At 39.9% G+C, this 19,728-nt stretch overlaps 1 protein-coding gene across 8 annotated transcripts in view; it reads left to right on the top strand.

Moving 5' to 3' along the window:
• Nucleotides 1-19,728, top strand: part of stk32a (serine/threonine kinase 32A) — a 67,993-nt gene that overhangs the window by 35,220 nt on the left and 13,045 nt on the right. For all 8 annotated transcript variants that reach the window (XM_061702159.1, XM_061702157.1, XM_061702156.1 and 5 more), the window contains 6 exons: nt 9,437-9,474; nt 10,997-11,086; nt 11,924-12,027; nt 15,087-15,203; nt 16,495-16,620; nt 17,687-17,815. In XM_061702159.1, coding sequence (XP_061558143.1) covers nt 9,437-9,474; nt 10,997-11,086; nt 11,924-12,027; nt 15,087-15,203; nt 16,495-16,620; nt 17,687-17,815 — 604 coding nt within the window. The remainder of the gene's footprint in view (nt 1-9,436; nt 9,475-10,996; nt 11,087-11,923; nt 12,028-15,086; nt 15,204-16,494; nt 16,621-17,686; nt 17,816-19,728) is intronic.

Genomic DNA, 19,728 nt, shown 5'->3' with positions numbered 1-19,728 from the left:
CTTGAGGAGGGCGTATGGGAGATTGTTCATATGACAGCCTCTCATCACGCTCTAAACAATCTCTCCCGTCGCTCCTGCATTTATTTGAAAATAGGGAGGTTTCTAGGTTTACAAGACATAACGTACTAAGCAACAAGACACAACACACTAAGGGTAGGGTTTCAAGGTGAAAACATGGGACCAACGTGCCACGTCCCGGCCACGTCCTTCTCTCTGATGATTCCTGCTGAGTCATCTTCTCCCTTTCTCAAAATCGTCCATAATACTAATGCAAGCTAAGCAAATAAATGATAACTTCTACAATATATTTAACAGTCAGTTAGATTTAATTCACTTTCTGACATGTATGTACAATATTATATTAACAGCGATACCTTGATTTACCGTACATTGCCCCAATTTATGAGTTTTGTGAGTGACGAGCCGTTGCTTTGTTGATTTTATTTGTATTTTTTTGGGCTTTGTGTTGAGAGCCAAAAATAGAGTGACGAGTGTGCTTCAGATACGCTGCCGCCCGAGGAAAAACAAAAATAAATAAATAAATGGAGTCGTTAAAGTACTGGAGAGGCACACACGTGATGCTCTTCCAGGAGTTTATTGAACAGTCCAATCAGTAAAACACACAAATACAAAATGAGAACACTTGAAAGGAGCGCATCGAGTTCCTGATGTCACTAGGCCACTCCCTAAAGGTGCACATCCAGCACACGACAACTACGGTACGTAGGCCTATAGTAATTACAGTTCATTTCTATAGTTTGTCTTTCATTGTTTTTTACACATTTTTATACAATACAGTGGTATATTTCTAAAATAAAAATTACTTAACAAAACATCTATTGATCAGATGCTGTGATATGGACCAATCAGAGCCAAGCTGCTTTCAGAATCAGAATCATCTTTATTTGGCAAGTATGTCCAAAAAACACACAAGGAATTTGTCTCCGGTAGTTGGAGCCGCTCTAGGACAACAGACAGTCAATTGACAGAGAACACTTTTGAGACATAAAGACATTAAGAAAAACAGTCACTGAGCAATAAAGGGTTGCTCGTTGTCGGGTAATGTTGGTACAATTTTTTTTGACAATTCTGCAAAAAGATGCAGAGTCCTCCAGCACTTAGAGCGGTTTGAATGACTAATACTGCAATAGTCTGTTGCAATGACCATTGTGCAAAGGGCGCCGAGACTTCAAGGAGTGTATGCAGTTTAAAGTGACGAGTAGCGTGATAATCTGGGACAATGTTGATTGTGCAAGTGGTGCACATGGTACTCTGGCATGAGTGGCCAGTATTGGTCAACAACAGATATGCAAATAGTGCAGCGTGGCGAGACTACTACAGTGAGTGCACGAGTAATTTATAATTGGCCCGACAGAAATGTGACAACAAACTCAAGACAAAAAAAAAATTGCCAGCATGTTGCAATGGAATTGTAGGTTAGCTGTTTAAGAAGTTGATGGCAAGAGGGAAGAAGCTTTTGGAATGTGTGCTAGTTCTAGTTTGCATTGATCGGTAGCGCCGACCTAAGGGAAGCAGCTGGAAGAGCTGGTGACCAGGATGTGGAGGGTCCAAGAGGATTTTCCATATATCAATTGCGGAAGATGAGTCATCCAAGAAGAGCAAAGCTTATTTACGTCGCATGTTTTTTTAATGAGAAATCCGACCGTCTCAAATGCCAGGCAGAAAAGATCAACTAGAATAGCTTGAAAAGGGACATTTTGGGCATTTCCAATCAAAATGATCATGCAAACCCATAAAAAAACATGAAAGATTATCAAAATTAAACAAAAAAAACTGATGGAAGGGGACGTTTAAGTTATGACCTTTGATGAGGGGAAGGAATTTAAAGTCAAAATACCACTGTCTACTTGCCTTTTTGACCAAGTAATTTTGAATTTAGTGCCTCACGTTGCAGTTGTATGGGCAGGTCAGTGTTTACTTCATGGTGCTGTCTGCCTAAACTTTATTGTATCCAAACTGAAATGACCTCCCAACCATACAATGCAGCATCCTCCCTGACATTTGGTGCTGTACAAAACCTCAGTGTCAGCACACAATGATCCTCACAATCCTGATTGTGCTTAGCATGAAAAGCCTCAACATGTTAAGCGTCTATGAGTAGCACGTTGTTGCAGTTTTTTAGGAGTAAATGGATGTCCAAGTTGTGTCCACTACTCACGAAGAAGCAAAGATATACCGTCCTTCTCATGATGACAAACAGGAAACATAACAGCAATGGAGAACAGAAAAAAAAAATGACACCAACTCATGAGTAGCAAGATTGCATGCTCATCCGTGGTCTTGAGCATCAGCCAGAAAAGAAATAAAACGAGACGGAGTATTAAGTGGAAAATTCATTCAGTCCATTGAGTGAAATTCAAATTTAAGTAGCCAATATATTGATATGATCTTTTCTATTTTAGTGCTGGAGAGGACAGACCTGCCAGCTGATGCTGTGATAGAATCAACATCTCTTCAATCTGCATTCATTAGTTTTAAATGAGATGAGACGCTCATCTCATTTCTATGGAAATTGAATGAAATTTATCTCACAGATGTTGACACTCTGACTTGGTACTACTGGGTACATAAACAATTGGTTTGAGGGCAATCGTTTGTGATTTAATTCCTCATAAGAATCATTGCTGTGTATCTGAATAACCTTGTCTTCTAATGTGCAACTCAAGAGATTCCCTATAAAGTTTATTTAAATAATGTAATGATCCTTGCATCCATATCCTATAGTACCTGTTTGGTCTGCTCGATATGGCCTTCAAATAAAATCTCATATTTTTTTTTCACAAAACAGATATTAGCATTTTATACTAAAGCTTTAAGAATTTGCTAAAATTGCCAACTTTTGTGGTTACTTAAATAAGCCTTGTTATTGACGTATATTAGAAATTCACAACGTAATCCTGTGTTTTTCGGGGTTTGTGTTTGAAAAGCATTTGGCATTATTTCCCACTTAATTTTTGTGGCCTTTAAAAAGTAGAAGATACCATAGAGCAGTGGGTTCATGTTAATTGTATCCAGATATAATTGCATAATGGCACCTTTAAGCACCCAGTAAGACCAATCAGTCATAATTTCCACAATGTGTCAGTGAATACGTATTTGTTCTTCATCATCTGATGAGCTACTATTATAGATACAGAAAGATAGACAGAAAAGGTGGATCTACTCCAACCTACAGTCATGCTGTGTTTAGTTAGAAAGTGTTTTCAACAGTAGGCACTCAGATGGGTTGGAATTAGTAACAACTGAGTGAGCCTCGCTTAAATGACACCTGCAGGGGCTCGATGGTTCCCTCTAAAAAAGTGGAAACGTTTGGGAGAGGAAGACATTCGTATGTCTGTCTGTGTGCCATTAGCAACACACTGTTGAGCATTTTTGGGTGTTTTCTGCAGTCCTCATAATGGAGGAACTTGCATGTTGTCACATCTGTCAATCATGGCCGTCATAGCATTGGAAGAAAGTCCTTGAAGGACTGTTTTGTTTTGTTTTTCTCTTCTAGAGACAAAAATAAATATCCAACCTGTGCATGGGGCTTCCCTTAATTTCTTAGTATTAATTCTTGGGATTAGAGCGTCTGCCTCACAGTTCTGAAGTCTGGGGTTCAATCCCCGGCCACGCCTGTGTGGAGTTTGCATGTTCTCCCCGTTCCTACCTGGGTTTTCTCCGGGCACTCCGGTTTCCTCCCACATCCCAAAAACATGCATGGTAGGTTAATTGAAGACTCTAAATTGCCCGTAGGTGTGAATGTGAGTGCAAATGGTTGTTTGTTTATATGTGCCCTGTGATTGGCTGGCAACCAGTGCAGGGTGTACCCCGCCTCCTGCCCGATGATAGCTGAGATTGGCTCCAGCACGCCCGCGACCCTTGTGAGGATAAGCGGTACAGAAAATGGATGGATGGATAATTCTTGGGATGAGCTTTCCCTCTTGCATTAAAACAAGCATTAGATGAATTATATTTTTAAGACTTCTCAATATTAATGACTCCCAACGACCTTTTAGAACTATATTATGCATCAGGCCAACTTCATCTCCCCTGTTATATAAAAATAAAAGAACTACAAAACTGAAAACTTCATTTTAAAATACAAAACAAAAAAGCACTTAACCATCTTTTTCCAGTCGACATATTACGTTTAAATATTAAACTATAGTATTTTGGAAAGATTGATGCTGTCGTCAGGCTCAAATGAGTGGAAGGTCAAATGCCTTAGACATTTTTCAGAAGTCATGTATGCAGTGAGGTGAATCTAACTGCTGTGTTTTGTTGCCAATTAAAGACATAGCAGAAAGGGAATCTTTTGAATATTTAAGAATACAAGTCCTCTTTTCTTTGCTTTGCAAGAGTAACATTTGGATTATTCTCCATGGAGCAGTGAACCTCTGCTTGTGTTTGAAATAATAAATTTTGCATGTCAAACTTTACAAAAAGCATCTACTGTAGTCGAGTGAATCAAAAATAAAAACACATTACATATGTGAAGGATCAGATTCAGTCACTTTTATTCTAGCTTTTGTGGCGACGTTCCATATACATTTGAGCGTATTCATTCTTCATTTGGGGAAAGATGAAAATAGAAAAAAACGGAAACGAATGATCGGGGGGATATTATATCTTCATGTTTCATAAATATAGATTAAGGCACCGGTGTCAAATTCAAGGCCCGGGGGCCAGATCCGGCCCGCCACTTGATTTTATGTGCCCTGCGAAGGCAAATCATGTGTCAACTTCCATTATTCTTGTTAAAATCTGCACCGAAATTTCAAAGAGTCATATATCATAAATTATAATGTTGAGATACTGCAAGCATTTTGGTGTTACCATGAACAATAGTTGAAAAACCCATTACCCTTGATTTCTGATTCCAAAACTAGTTCCAAAACTAAAGATTTTTATGGTTTCCCGGTCATAACGTCCCTCTGAGGGAAACCGTAACTACAATATTGCCCGCGACAAAAATTAGTTTGACACCCCTGGATTAAGGTGAAAACTGGTGTCAGCTCCTTGAATGTTGCACCCAAAGAAGCAGACATTGAGGCTGTCAAAAATCTCCCTCATTGCACGAGAGGCCAGAGAATGATTACCGGACATCGCTAATCACAGAAAACTGTCTTATCTGTTGCAAAGAAAAAGGCAGATGACATGATGGCGGGATCGGGTTTGTTCGTAGGACTGACTGGTTGTGTAATTGGGATGTGCATTTTGGCCTTAGTTTTATTTCGGTGCCTTTTTTAGTTTTCTCCAAAGTCTCCACACTTGTCAGCCTGACATCATCCAGCATCCACACTCAGCTTGCGTTAATGAATAAGGAATGAACATCTCCCAGTCATAAACACACACACACACAGAATGTCCCCCTACGTGAGAAAACACACTCACGTACGTACACCTGCACCATCCTCACACGTTGACAAGGCTGCTTAGCTTTAACCGTAAGAAGAAACGGGCAAGTGTGAGTCACATCACAGTTTGTAAGAATGGAGCTTTCTGTTGATGTTCAAAGGCTTCCTGCGCTGCTCCTACATGATTGATGACTCATTAGAATTATTTTGTGATTCTCGATTATATGCTTATGACCATGAACAAAAATACTGTAGCTTGTTCCCTTTGTGACAGTAGCTCACCGGTTATGCTGTATCATTGAACATTTGTGATTCAACTCCTTAAATGGAGTACATGCATACCGAGTTTTAACATCTTAACCAGTTTGTCAAATTTGAGAGATCCCACACATGACGAGGAAAAAATAAATCTTGTGTGTTCTTACTGCTCTAGTAGGAGTGTGTGGCATACTGGAGATGAACAACTATGCATACTACACACATAACGATATCCCCACCGACAATCGTGAGCCTCCTCCCGAACCACAAGTCTGTCATGACCCCTGTGAGGAAGTGTGGTGCCAAAACTGTGCAAAAGTTTGTTTATTGGTTTTATAGTGTGTGGTGTACTCAAGATAACCAACAAATTACCGTTCCGTTTCACATCACAATCACCGGGTCCGTTGCTCGGCCCAGCTCTGTGTAGACCACACATTTGTGATCGTAAACATTGAACATTTTGAACAATTATGATTGTCAGCCCAGACCATTTTCCGAGCAGATCGGGGAAGAAAAATCACTTTTAATACAACCCACACCACAATCGCTCAGAATAATCTTTAGAGATCTCCGATAATTGCGCCTTTGCTGATTTTGATCAGCTCTTGTAACTTTATGACATTTACTCACAATTTTACTGTGTTTTTGTTTTCTTGTCACTGTGGTCCCTAAACTCCTTCTCCTTCAATTACAGTTTATTTTCGAAGAAAAAGGTCCACTGTAGATTCTGGAAAACATGTCTTTTGATAAACAATATACTATTTTGTGTAATTTTTGTTGGGAGGTGGGGTGTAAATATTAGGATTGGTAGAGATATGAACATTTCCTGTCACCATTATAGTCACCCAAATGATCACTTTTATCGGATAGATGCAGGTGAGTGTTTGATAGAAGTATAATAGGCTTTCCAGATTATGAACAAATGTACAAATTAGGATTCTGTTGTCTGTCCTTGTGTGAAAGTCCTGCCACACTTCCTATTGCGTTGTGTGGTTGTGTGACCCGTGCATATCCGAACCGTGGTTCTCAGGTGCGTCAGCGAGCTCCGGTATCGGCCCAGGATCTTATGACCGGGTACAGGTTTCAGTTACCCCTCTGCCTCTGATAGCAGGCTGTAATGAGGCCATTAGATCCTGCTAATAGCTTGTAGAAGCAGTCAAGTGAGAGAAAAGCAGCTCGGATCATCTTGCACCAAGTAAACCACGCACTTCTTCTCACATTACTCAAATAAGACGGCTTTTAACATCCTATTCATTTTCCTTAATTGACCAATTTATCAATTATAATGCTTTTCTGTGCTAACACCCATTTCCGATGACGTTCTTTACGCTTGCTGACTTCAGTCAACCATGTTTTCTTTTTTCCTCTTTTCTTCTTTCCTTTTATTCTATTTACATCCAATTGTATCCTATTGTTTTATTACTACTGGTGTTGTTATGCTGTTTTTGCTTGTTTGCAGGATTATGCGAAATCTATGACACAAACAAAAAAAAAACATGTTCTGCATGAGTAATAAAATTCAATAAAATGTTGCAGATGCAGATAAAGGTGCAGAGGTTTCTTAGGGCAGATTCATTAAAGGATGACAGATTTTTGATGATTTTCATAGTTCTTGTTACATCAAATCCTGTTACGCAACATACTGTATTAATTCATTTGCTAAATAATTTTCATGCAGAATATTTTAAACCTCCATTTTAACAGTGACTCTCAACTGTTGGTTTCTGGGTGGGATAGCAAATCAAACAAACAAAAACAAACAAAAAATAAGTAAAATTTTATGCACAGCCGATGTTGGACTTTTATTATTGTATTTTGAATTGGGAATGAATAACAATAATAACCTTCTTGCTTTATGTCTAATTCACAGTTTTCTGTCATTCCCTCAGCCATTGTTTGGGTCCCTCCTTGTCACCCTATTTTACCATGTCATCCTGGCCTCTTTCAACCGTGTAAAAAGGCTTCCTTTTTCCCCCTCACATCCAATCGTAGTCAGACTCTCTCTGTCACTTCCCTCCTGCCAGCCCCTGAGGCAAATGTCAGCTAATTAAGACTTACATGACTGACCTTTCTCACCTTCCCACCTGTGCACACGCACCACTTGATCTGCCAGGGCATCTGTGAGCCCAGCACCGCGCCGCTAACGTCAGCCACTGGGACAGAAGCACAAAACCCAGGTCGGCGTGCCCTTTGATATGCTAAATATCACTAGCTTCCTGCGGGCACCTTACTGTAATGAGGGGAAGCACAATGAGGTGGCTTCCATAAAAGTGATCTTTACGTTCACATGAGCATCTCAATGTCGCCATCCCTGGTGACCCCCCCCCCCCCCCCCCCCCCCCCTGGTAATATACAGTAAACATATCTCAGGTGGATACATCTCAGGTGGATACATCCGGGTGACATTTTGCCTGTATTACAGTCAATCAGCGTTTGTCATGGTGGCTATGTTCCAGACCCACCCGCTATATGAAGACTAAGCATGCTCGATACTACTTTTTTTTTCAGACCGATACCAGTACGAGTATTTATTCTTAAGTATTCACCAATCACCAGTTACAATACCACTAGTACCGTTGATACATAAAATTTAAATTAACACAATGACAGATAATCTTTTTGCATAATTCCATCCATCCATCCATTTTCTGAGCCGCTTCTCCTCACTAGGGTCGCGGGCGTGCTGGAGCCTATCCCAGCTGTCATCGGGCAGGAGGCGGGGTACACCCTGAACTGGTTGCCAGCCAATCGCAGGGCACATAGAAACAAACAACCATTCACACTCACAGTCATGCCTACGGCAATTTAGAGTCTCCAATTAATGCATGTTTTTTGGGATGTGGGAGGAAACCGGAGTGCCCGGAGAAAATCCACGCAGGCACGGGGAGAACATGCAAACTCCACACAGGCGGGAATGGAACCCGGGTCCTCAGAACTGTGAGGCTGACTCTCTAACCAGTCGTCCACCGTGCCGCCCTTTTTGCACAATTGTCAAAAAATAAAAAATAAAAAAGTACCGACATTACCAGATAACTAGCAACCCTTTACTGCTCAGTGACTGTTTTTTTTTGTCAATGTCTTTGTCTCAAAAGTGTTCTCTGTCGATTGACTGTCTGTTGTCGTACTAGAGCGGCTCCAAATACCGGAGACAAATTCCTTGTGTGTTTTTTGGACATACTTGGCAAATAGATGATTCTGATTCTGATAAATACCGCTGTATAAAACAATGAGCGTCAATCAACACAGTGTCAAAAGAGTTGCAACTGCATCGAAATGCAACTTAAACTCATTTTTCATGTTTTTTTTATGTTCATTTATTTTTTTGATGAAAAAGTACCCATGCCATTGAACCAGCTATATTATGTGATTACAAAATATTAATATTTTACTTCTGCCTGCAGTCACATTATCAACAACCTTTACTTCTCCATACTTTCCTCTTCTCAGTTTATTAATTCCACTATACAAAACAATGAGCGTAAATTGACAAGTTTATCAAAATCCAATTCATGGTCTTTGTTTCCCCAACATTTTAACAGAAAAAAGTAGCCATTTAACTGAACCAAACGTACCATTAAAATGCTTACTAAAATCTAACATTGTGTAAAAATTATGATTTTATTACCATTTGAAGATGCTGTCTCATTTGGGCCTGATTTTGCAAAACCAATCTCTGCATGTAAACATGTAAACAATGCCACATTTTATAAACGTGAATATTTGGACAGAAATGACATGCAAATTCTACCTGAGCCTGATTTTTAGGTAATTGTAAAGAAAAAAAAACGATCTAATCAATGTTGTATTTCTCCCTTCAGAGACATCAAGCCTGACAACATACTACTGGATGAACACGGTGAGCTCTTTTTATAGCTAAATTTTATCATGTATTCATAATCAACAAAAAGGCAGAGTCCCAAATTTGTACGGCAAACACGTGAGCCTGTTGTCACTGGAATTCATCCATCCAGCAAACCATTCTCAATACCGCTTGTCCTGTTCAGGGTCACGGGGTGCTGGACCCTATCCCAGCTGACTTTGGGCGAAAGACAGACCACACCCTGAACTGGTCAGCAGTCAGCTGCAGGGCACATATAGACACGGACAACCACTCGCACTCACATTCACACCATCACTGAGTTGGAACTGAACCCACGCTGCCTGCACCAAAGTCATACGACTGCACCACTACACCATCAGCGACACCACTGAAATTCATTTAGATATAAATGTCTATTTGTTTTTTGTGATAACTCCCAGATGGATCATGTCTTCCCCGTGTAGCAAAATAAGTATGAAAATAGCTCAAAAACATCAAAGTTCAAGTTCCGGTTTTTACAGAGATTAGGTCAGCAAAAAGAGATCCATGAGCTGATGAGTAAAGCCCTGCACTTGCTTTTAAATGTAATACTAGAGTTTAAATGTTAAAATATCCATGGAGATCTCAAATATGTGCTGAGGCGATTATCTGGGACATTATTACGCCATCTTTGTTAATCACTGTTTGAGTGATGTCGATGAAAGGATTGAATGACGCACTTACAAGTTCTCATATAGTCAAATGACGTGTAAATCCATACTTCGACCATTAGCAAATTCATTTATGAATATTTATAGTACATGTTGTTCACTGTAGTTCTTATTATTAATAGCCATGAGCATTTGTAGACAGAGAGAATATGAAAATGGAATAAGTACCCAGAGGATCAAACTAACGACAGTTGTGGTAATCCTGGTCAACGACATGAGAGAATCTGATAAACCATTGTTCAGATGTACAGATTCTGGCCTGACAACTGTGACAAGGCTGTAAGACTCCCCTTATATAGCCATCAAACGTTTAAAACAAAAGATGTAAGGTGAGAAAGATGAAAGTGTGAGCCACGAGGCATCATTAAATATGAAAAATGATAATTAAGTTCGCTTCTACTTGATGTTTCAGTCCTTCTGTACCTCTATTACCTTGAGCTGTCATCACACTGAAGTAAATATGCCGCAGGTCTACCCAATCTAACCTTAGTACTGAAAACTATCTGTGTTAAACTAGAATTAAAAAATAACAAAGGAGCTAACAGTGATATTGAAGCAAATGTTAAGAAGCCAAGAGGTCAGTTGCAGTGAAATATTTTGTTGTGTTTTTACTCATTTGTTTGTGTCATAAATTCAATGTCGTTGAACGGCATCTACAACCCTGTGTTTTTAGTTCAATATGCATTTTTTTACCCATGGGAAAAATAATAAGAAGGGTGTTTGAGTTACGAAACTCCACTATTACAATGATGATAGCACATCATTGCCACCTATAGAATATGACTGGTATGCATAAGAGCTACACTGTAAACATACAGGATATTACATAAAATCTCTTTGTTCAACAGGTCACGTCCATCTAACAGACTTCAACATTGCCGCCATTGTGAAAGAGGACCTCAAAGCGACATCTATTGCAGGGACCAAACCATACATGGGTTAGAAAATATACAATACATACATTGAACCCCCGTTTATTGTGGGCAATATGTTCCAGACCCACCCAGGATAGGTGAAAATCTGTCATTTTGAGAGGTCATACAACATCTTAAATAGTTTCAAAATCCACTTAAAACCTTTTAAAACACATTTCAAACATGTTATTCACACCTGTTAAAAAATTAGACTTGTACAACGAAGACTCTCGCTCACACAGTTTTCCAAATAAGAGGCGAGGCATGCTTGCTTCAAGTCATTTGTCACTCCCAGTTAAAGTTTAGTGTAAAACATACACATAAAAGAAAGAGAATTAAACATCATACAAATGTATATTTAAACAGCTATATTAAAGAACCTCTGCCAGCAAAACGCTATATACGGGCTAACAGAAATTAGCATTGTTAAGATAATTAAAAACCTTTAATCAACTTCTTTAACACACACACAGAAGCAACACACGTACAAAAATAGCATACAATAATACTCACAGGCATATTTTATCTCTGTTTTGTGGAAACAAAGTATATTACTAGAGTTTAGTTTAGGACGTTCTCTGGCTCTTCTTGCTCTTCTTCTTCTATAATGCTGTATGTCTTCCAGTCAATCTCAGTGCTGCCCGGCATGTTGTCACACAACGTGGTAATAATTGTTTAAAAACCTGCAATATACCAGGGTTACAAAAGATCAACTTTGATTTGGCGGGGTTACGCTGTTGTGTCAATGGATTTAAAGGCTGCTGCTTGTTCAACCAGTCTTTAACGGTAAACCAATGACACAACTGCCCACTTTTTCTAACTAATCTGTATTTTGTACTTTGGTCTGTCTTACCATTGCAGCTCCAGAGCTATTTCAGATCTTTGAAGGCTCCCATCCTGGTTATTCTTTCTCAGTGGATTGGTGGTCACTGGGCATCACAGCTTACGAGCTGCTCAGAGGGCAGGTAACAAACAAAGCATTGCTATCTCAACATCATCACCGCGCACTCCGGCTAGGCCCCACGCCATTTATTATCGCACTGAACAATAAATATGGAAGCCTGTGTGAGTGAGCCAGGCCAGACGCCAGTCCCCATAAAACAGAAGGGAATAAAGCTGTAATTGAATTTTCCATTTACGCTGACCTTACTGGTGAATATGCTTGAACATTTTAGTCACGCCGTGAGACAGATGGGTGTGAGAGCATGTGGAAATATATTCAAAGATTATTTTGAGAGCCATGTAATTGAAATTGATTTCCTCAAATGGGGGTTAGATTTTTCCTTTTGCTGGTCTCATCTGAAGGACTTAAATTAAAAATGTCATGGAAATAAACATGGTGCAGAATCCTTTCACTCAATCTTCTCGGCTGCAAGTTTTCTAAGCAACATCCTCAGTCTTCCACGTTGATCATACTCGAGGCACAATTACCGCCACCTACAGGGCGAGACACTGATAGACATTAAAGGTGTCAAACCAACTTTTTCAAGTACAACCCCAATTCCAATGAAGGTGGGACGTTAAACAGAATACAATAATTTGCAAATCATGTTCAACCTATATTTAATTGAATACACTACAGATACATCCATCCATCCATTTTCTGAGCTGCTTCTCCTCACTAGGGTCGCGGGCGTGCTGGAGCCTATCCCAGCTGTCATCGGGCAGGAGGCGGGGTAGACCCTGAACTGGTTGCCAGCCAATCGCAGGGTACATAGAAACAAACAACCATTCGCACTCACAGTCATGCCTACGGGCAATTTAGAGTCTCCAATTAATGCATGTTTTTGGGATGTGGGAGGAACTACAGATACAAGATATTTAATTTCCAAACTGATACACTTTATTGTTTTTAGCAAATAATCATTAACTTATAATTTTATGGCTGCAACACATTCCAAAAAAGCTGGGACAGGTGGCAAAAAATACTGAGAAAGTTGAGGAATGCTCATCAAACACCTGTTTGGAACATCCCACAGGTGAACAGGCTAATTGGGAACAGGTGAGTGCCATGATTGGGTATAAAAGGAGCTTCCCTGAATTGCTCAGTCATTCACAAGCAAAGATAGGGCCAGATTCACCTCTTTGTAAACAAGTGCGTGAGAAAATAGTCGAACAGTTTAAGGACAATGTTCCTCAATGTACAATTGGAAGGAATTTAGGGATTTCATCATCAACGGTCCATAGTATCATCAAAAGGTTCAGAGAATCTGGAGAAATCACTGCATGTAAGCGGCAAAGCCGAAAACCAACATTGAATACCCGTGACCTTCGATCCCTCAGGTGGCACTGCATCAAAAACCGACATCAATCTGTAAAGGATATCACCACATGGGCTCAGGAACACTTCAGAAAACCAATGTCAGTAAATACAGTTTGGCGCTACATCCGTAAGTGCAACTTGAAACTCTACTGTGCAAAGCAAAAGCCATTTATCAACAACACCCAGAAACGCCGCCGACTTCTCCGGGCCCGAGCTCATCTAAGATGGACTGATGAAAAGTGTTCTGTGGTCCGACGAGTCCACATTTCAAATTGTTTTTGGAAATTGTGGACGTCGTGTTATCCGGGCCAAAGAGGAAAAGAACCATCCGGACTGTTATGGACGCAAAGTTCAAAAGCCAGCATCTGTGATGGTATGGGGCTGTGTTAGTGCCAATGGCATGGGTAACTTACACATCTGTGAAAACACTATTAATGCTGAAAGGTGCATACAGGTTTTGGAGAAACATATGCTGCCATCCAAGCAACGTCTTTTTCATGGACGCCCCTGCTTATTTCAAGAAGACAATGCCAAACCACATTCTGCACGTGTTACAACAGCGTGGCTTCGTTGTAAAAGAGTGTGGGTACTAGACTGGCCTGCCTGCAGTCCAGACCTGTCTCCCATTGAAAATGTGTGGCGCATTAGGAAGCGTAAAATACGACAACGGAGACCTCGGACTGTTGAACAGCTGAAGCTGTACCTCAAGCAAGAATGGGAAAGAATTCCACCTTCAAACCTTTAACAATTAGTGTCCTCAGTTCCCAAACGTTTATTGAATGTTGTTAAAAGAAAAGGTGATGTAACACAGTGGTAAACATGACCCTGTCCCAGCTTTTTTGGAACGTGTTGCAGCCATAAAATTATAAGTTAATGATTATTTTCTAAAAACAATAAAGTTTATCAGTTTGGAAATTAAATATCTTGTATCTGTAGTTCCTCCCACATCCCAAAAACATGCATTTATTGGAGACTCTAAATTGCCCGTAGGCATGACTGTGAGTGCGAATGGTTGTTTGTTTCTATGTACCCTGCGATTGGCTGGCAACCAGTTCAGGGTGTACCCCGCCTCCTGCCCGATGACAGCTGGGATAGGCTCCAGCACGCCCACGACCCTAGTGAGGAGAAGCAGCTCAGAAAATGGATGGATGGATGTATCTGTAGTATATTCAATTAAATATAGGTCGAACATGATTTGCAAATCATTATATTCTGTTTTTATTTATGTTTAACACAATGTCCCAACTTCATTGGAATTGGGGTTGTATTTAATATTGGCTCTTTGGTGCCTCAGTAAACGTGAAATATGAATTAAAATTGTCCACGCATTCCTGACTTCCAAATGTTTTTCTGCCGAGGGGCCTGAAATCAGGTCATTCAACTTTTTCGAGCTTATCTACGTCACAAGTGATGCTCTCCGCTGACCTCTTCGCTCCCGAGCCAGCGCTTTCAATGTAACAAACGCGTGTGCTCTCACAAGTGGCCAACCAACCAGAGAGAACTCAGCAAATAAAAAATAAAAAAATAAGCAAGCCAATTCCTTCTTGCTGTTTTGTAAAGAGTTGTTTAGTCCCTTTCTATGTTATATCATTTGTCCTCATGGAGACAGAAAATGAACAGAACCAGAGGGAGAAACATGAGGGGGGGGGGACAGAAAGCGGCTGATTGCTTTTAAGACACCTACTTTATCAAAGAAACTCCCGCGGACAGTTGAACACAAGCATTTGTAAGATGTTCTCCCGTCTCCTCGCCGGCTTTCAGAGGCCGTATGTGATGAGGTCCAGCACCCCAGCCAATGAGATCCTTCACACCTTCCACAAGGTGCACCTCAGCTTCCCAGCAGTGTGGTCCTCAGAGATGAAGTCTCTTCTGAGAAAGGTATACCAGACTCAATGTAACTGATTGGCACGCCACAGAAATCCACACATTTCATTAAACTGACACATTTGCATGCACAATTGGTTGCTTTCTATACAACAATATCCATAACATAATCACAGTTAACTATTCACATTCACCTATACAGTGGACCCTCGATAGAACGGACGGGGGGTCGTCCGATATAGCTGATTGTCTGTTATATTGAAGCATTTTTTTTTTTTGAGGCCATATGCACCCATATTACTGTATAATACATAATTAGTTTATTTAGAGGAATGTTATAAGAGAAGTTTGAAATTGCTTGATGTTTGGGAAGCCACTCCAGAGACCCAACTATATTTATACAAGAAATTAAAAAGGTAATGTCCCCCTTTAATGCACATGCGTGATTTGGCCGCCATTTTGGGATTTATTTTTTCCATTTGAAAATCATGCGGGCATGCTCACAAGTTGTGCCACGTGGGTTGCCATTGTTGCTTTGGTTATTGGTTTGCATAAAAAAAATTATATTCATGCTAATGTTCATTTCAAAACGCTTCTACTTTTAGACATGCTTTAGGCTCAAGAATATCATTATCATGTAAACATACAGCCCAAACAAGACCAGCTATTTTCAGTTAAAAACAATATCATAGGAACAGCCCCTGTGTTTCCACAATTAACCTGACCTACGCTCTCACAAATTATCACCTACCTGTGCTCGGCAGATAATAACCTATAGGTATAAAGGGGCATGAAGTTCTTTTAATGAAGTGTCTGGAGTCCATTCCTTGTGTTTCAATGAAGCCTCTCGCAAGTCCTCGTCAGCCGTTACACTTGAACGTGTGTCTGCGGGCTTATTCTTGGCAGCCATCCACTGCAGTCTAACTGTTGCATTGCTCCGTGCGCCGACTTCTTGCACCTCATTGGCAATCCCACCGCGTATATGAGTACGTGTGAGACTGAATGTGTGTGTGCGTGTGTGCGTGTTTGCGTGTGCGCGAAGCTGATGTAAAGACAACGTAAGGGGAAAGTTCCACGCACAATATATTTTGCCATTATCCTTCACACTTCACAACCTGCAGAACTCTGCTCAATCACCGTTTGCTTTCTTTGTGGGTGCTGTTGTCTTTGAGTCTCCTTTGGCCGCTCCCACCGTCACTTATCACCCCCCCCCCACCCCCCCACAGCATCTTGCAGCTATATCCACATTCTCAGACAGCTCATGTCTCAGTGGGTCTCCCCTGCAGACATTGTCTTTTTTTTTTTTTTTTTTCCCACCTAAATTGGATGTTTTTGTCCCCTTCAGTTGCTGTGCATTGACGTCCAGAAGCGCATTTCCTGTCTGGCGGAGCTGCAGGATCTGGACTACATGTCGGACGTCAGCTGGGACATTGTGCTCAATAAACAGATTCCTCCGGGCTTTATACCCAATGTGAGCATGACAATTCAACTGACATAGCGTGACACTTGGGGAAAAAATGCTCAATCTGGGCATAACAGAACCTTTTTGACTCTGTCCTGAGAATAATTTGTTCCATATTGGAGATATGACACTCTCTTCAATGAGCCATTGCTCCATAAATAACATTGTAGTCAATGGCTAAAGGGAACATAAAATACAATCATAAATCCTGTGATATAGACAACAATATTTTCTATTCGGTGGCAGAAAAAGATTTAATGGTGTCCTAATCTCTGATGATGGTCTCACACTGTGTTGACACTTTAAAACAGAGTACAAAGAAATTATAAGTATATATACTAGTAACAGAAACTAATCAGAATAATAATAGTCAGAAATGTGTCTGGCTGACTCATTTGACTAGAAAAGTTTTGATGTGCCAGATGTTGCTGATCCACTCAAGTCCTGTAGGTGGCAGCAATTGTCGTGAGCGCTACTATCTGTTAAATCTGCTTTATTTGGCATTGTAAGGTTTTTGTTTTTTTTTGCGTCATAACTCGAGGACTTCCTGTATAGTGTTCCTCCCGCATATTCCTGGATATTTTTTTGTGAACCTACCTGGCTTTATCCGCGAAAAACTCACCTTTTAGTGTTTTTGTGCTCAGGCCAAACCCATGTCTAAAATACAGTACATTCCAGTGGAACCTTGATTTAACGGACTAATAGGGGGAGGGGTCATCCGTTAAAGCCGATTGTGTGTTAAATAGAAGTACTATTTTTGTGGCCTAAAAACACAGAGTACGGTACAAAATTATTGTAAATAAATATATAAAAGCTTGAAAATGTTTGAAAGGTTTTGGCGTTTATCCAAACTTAACTCGCTGTCGCTTGAGAGGGGGGATTACGGCATGTTAGACCCTTGTTTTAATATGGCTATTTCTTCTGTAACTCCACTTTAGCATGTTTGCATCATCAAAACACACACTGACAAAAACTAAAAGATAACATTTAATTTCATGCAATATTTAACTTCACATTTAATCACTATTTAATGGTCATCTTGTCTTATAAAACTCTTATATCTGACTTTTTGCAGAAACGGCGACTAAACTGTGATCCTACATTTGAGCTGGAAGAAATGATTTTGGAGTCCAAGCCTCTTCACAAAAAGAAAAAAAGGCTCGCCAGAAAGACCAGGGACCAGGGTTCCGACGGGTCACCACAGGTAATACCAAATAATAATAATAATATAATAAATAATAATAATTACGGCGGCACGGTGGACGACTGGTTAGCGCATCTGCCGCACAGTTCTGAGGACCGGGGTTCAATCCCCGGCCCCGCCTGCGTGGAGTTTGCATGTTCTCCCCATGCCTGTGTGGGTTTTCTCCGGGCACTCCGGTTTCCTCCCACATCCCAAAAACATGCATTAATTGGAGACTCTAAATTACCCGTAGGCATGACTGTGAGTGTGAATGGTTGTTTGTTTCTATGTGCCCTGCGATTGGCTGGCAACCAGTTCAGGGTGTACCCCGCCTCCTGCCCGATGATAGCTGGAATAGGCTCCAGCACGCCCGCGACCCTAGTGAGAAGCGGCTCAGAAAATGGATGGATGGACGAATGATAATTACAAACAAATAATCACAAGGGATATCCAAAGACTGCATTTGTTCGGACCATTTTTTTACTTCATGGTCATTGCCCTGAAGAAGTTTGGTTTGCCATCTTTAAATTCGTAATAGAATGTCAAGGACACGTTTAAGGACTCACTCATCGTCACAACAAATGGTCTGCTTGCCCGCTGCCTGACTTTCCAAGGCAAATAACGTGATCCCCTTGCTCATTTTCAATTTTCCTCACAGTTTTTCACACACATAAATCAGCTGTACTCCTCTGGGTGTTTATACAAAACAGACGAGAACAGAAAGGTTAATTTGATGGTCCAGTCAAGTACAATGCGGCTGGTGCACTCGCACGTCTACACACATTACACACTGTAAGTGAAGGAAATTAAAGTGGCAATATGAGTGATTTATAGTTTCATCTTTTGCTGTGTTTTGATCAATGCTTAGTTAACCACTCTTGTAAAAAAGTTTAGTTCATTATTTTTTTTTTTAGTTTCTCACATCTTATCAGTTGAAAGTACTGAAAAGCTTGGGGACACTTTAAAATGTCACAAGAAATGGAGAGTTCCTCTTCAACATGCTGAGTGTAGTTAAAAAAAAAAGTCTTGGTTTTATATTGAGATATATATATATATATATATATATATATATATATATATATATATATATAGCCTAGTTCTATTGTAATACAAGAGCAACATGAAAATACCGTAATTTCTTGTGTATAATGCACATTTTTTTCCCCCCAGAAATTGTCAAAAGTCAATAGAGCGCATTACACATAGGTATAGGGATAAAATGGAAAAAAAAACGTTTCACATTTTATCAATGTATGCCGTCATCTAGAGGTTATGAGAAAGGTGTCCACTTTCATTCTAATATGCCACTGTCACCTAGAGGTTATACAAAGTTGTAGCCTACACTTTCATTCCAATATGACAGGTACGTATGACTGTACATATGTACAGTTGTCTTCATAAGTTTACATACACTGGCAGAATTTGTGAAATATTTTTTTTTTAATATGACTGATGACTGAACAACAACCATCATTAATTTCTTTATTGTTATGTTTTGTTCAAAAATAATGCTTTTCTGAAATGCTTAACTGTTTAATTTGAATCCCATTAAAATAAAATTTTATGTTTTTCGCTTGGCCCTTCATGTTTTATTTCAAGAATTGTACTCTTCTTACAAATTCTGCCTGGGTAATCAAACATACGAGCACAACTGTGTGTTTTCTCATTTACTAAATAAAAGTAGGCCTGTTAATTTTAGTAAATAAAAAAGTATTGCGTGTTCAAATAAAGTGCTTAACTTCAGAATAATTCTTTAATACTTTATGTTTTGTTCATATGGGGAGAAGCAAAATCATGCATTGTAAAAATGCACTATACATAGGTAGACGGCTTTTCCAGAATTTCGAATTTTTTCGTATCCAAGTTTGGGGATACGTATTATACATGGGTGGGCATTATACACGAGAAATTAAGGTACTTGCTTTATTGTCTAC

Source organism: Phycodurus eques, chromosome 17, assembly GCF_024500275.1.
Source record: "Phycodurus eques isolate BA_2022a chromosome 17, UOR_Pequ_1.1, whole genome shotgun sequence".
NCBI lineage: Eukaryota > Metazoa > Chordata > Actinopteri > Syngnathiformes > Syngnathidae > Phycodurus > Phycodurus eques.
Note: the sequence above shows the minus strand (reverse complement) of the source record. Positions and strands in the feature narration are given on the sequence as shown.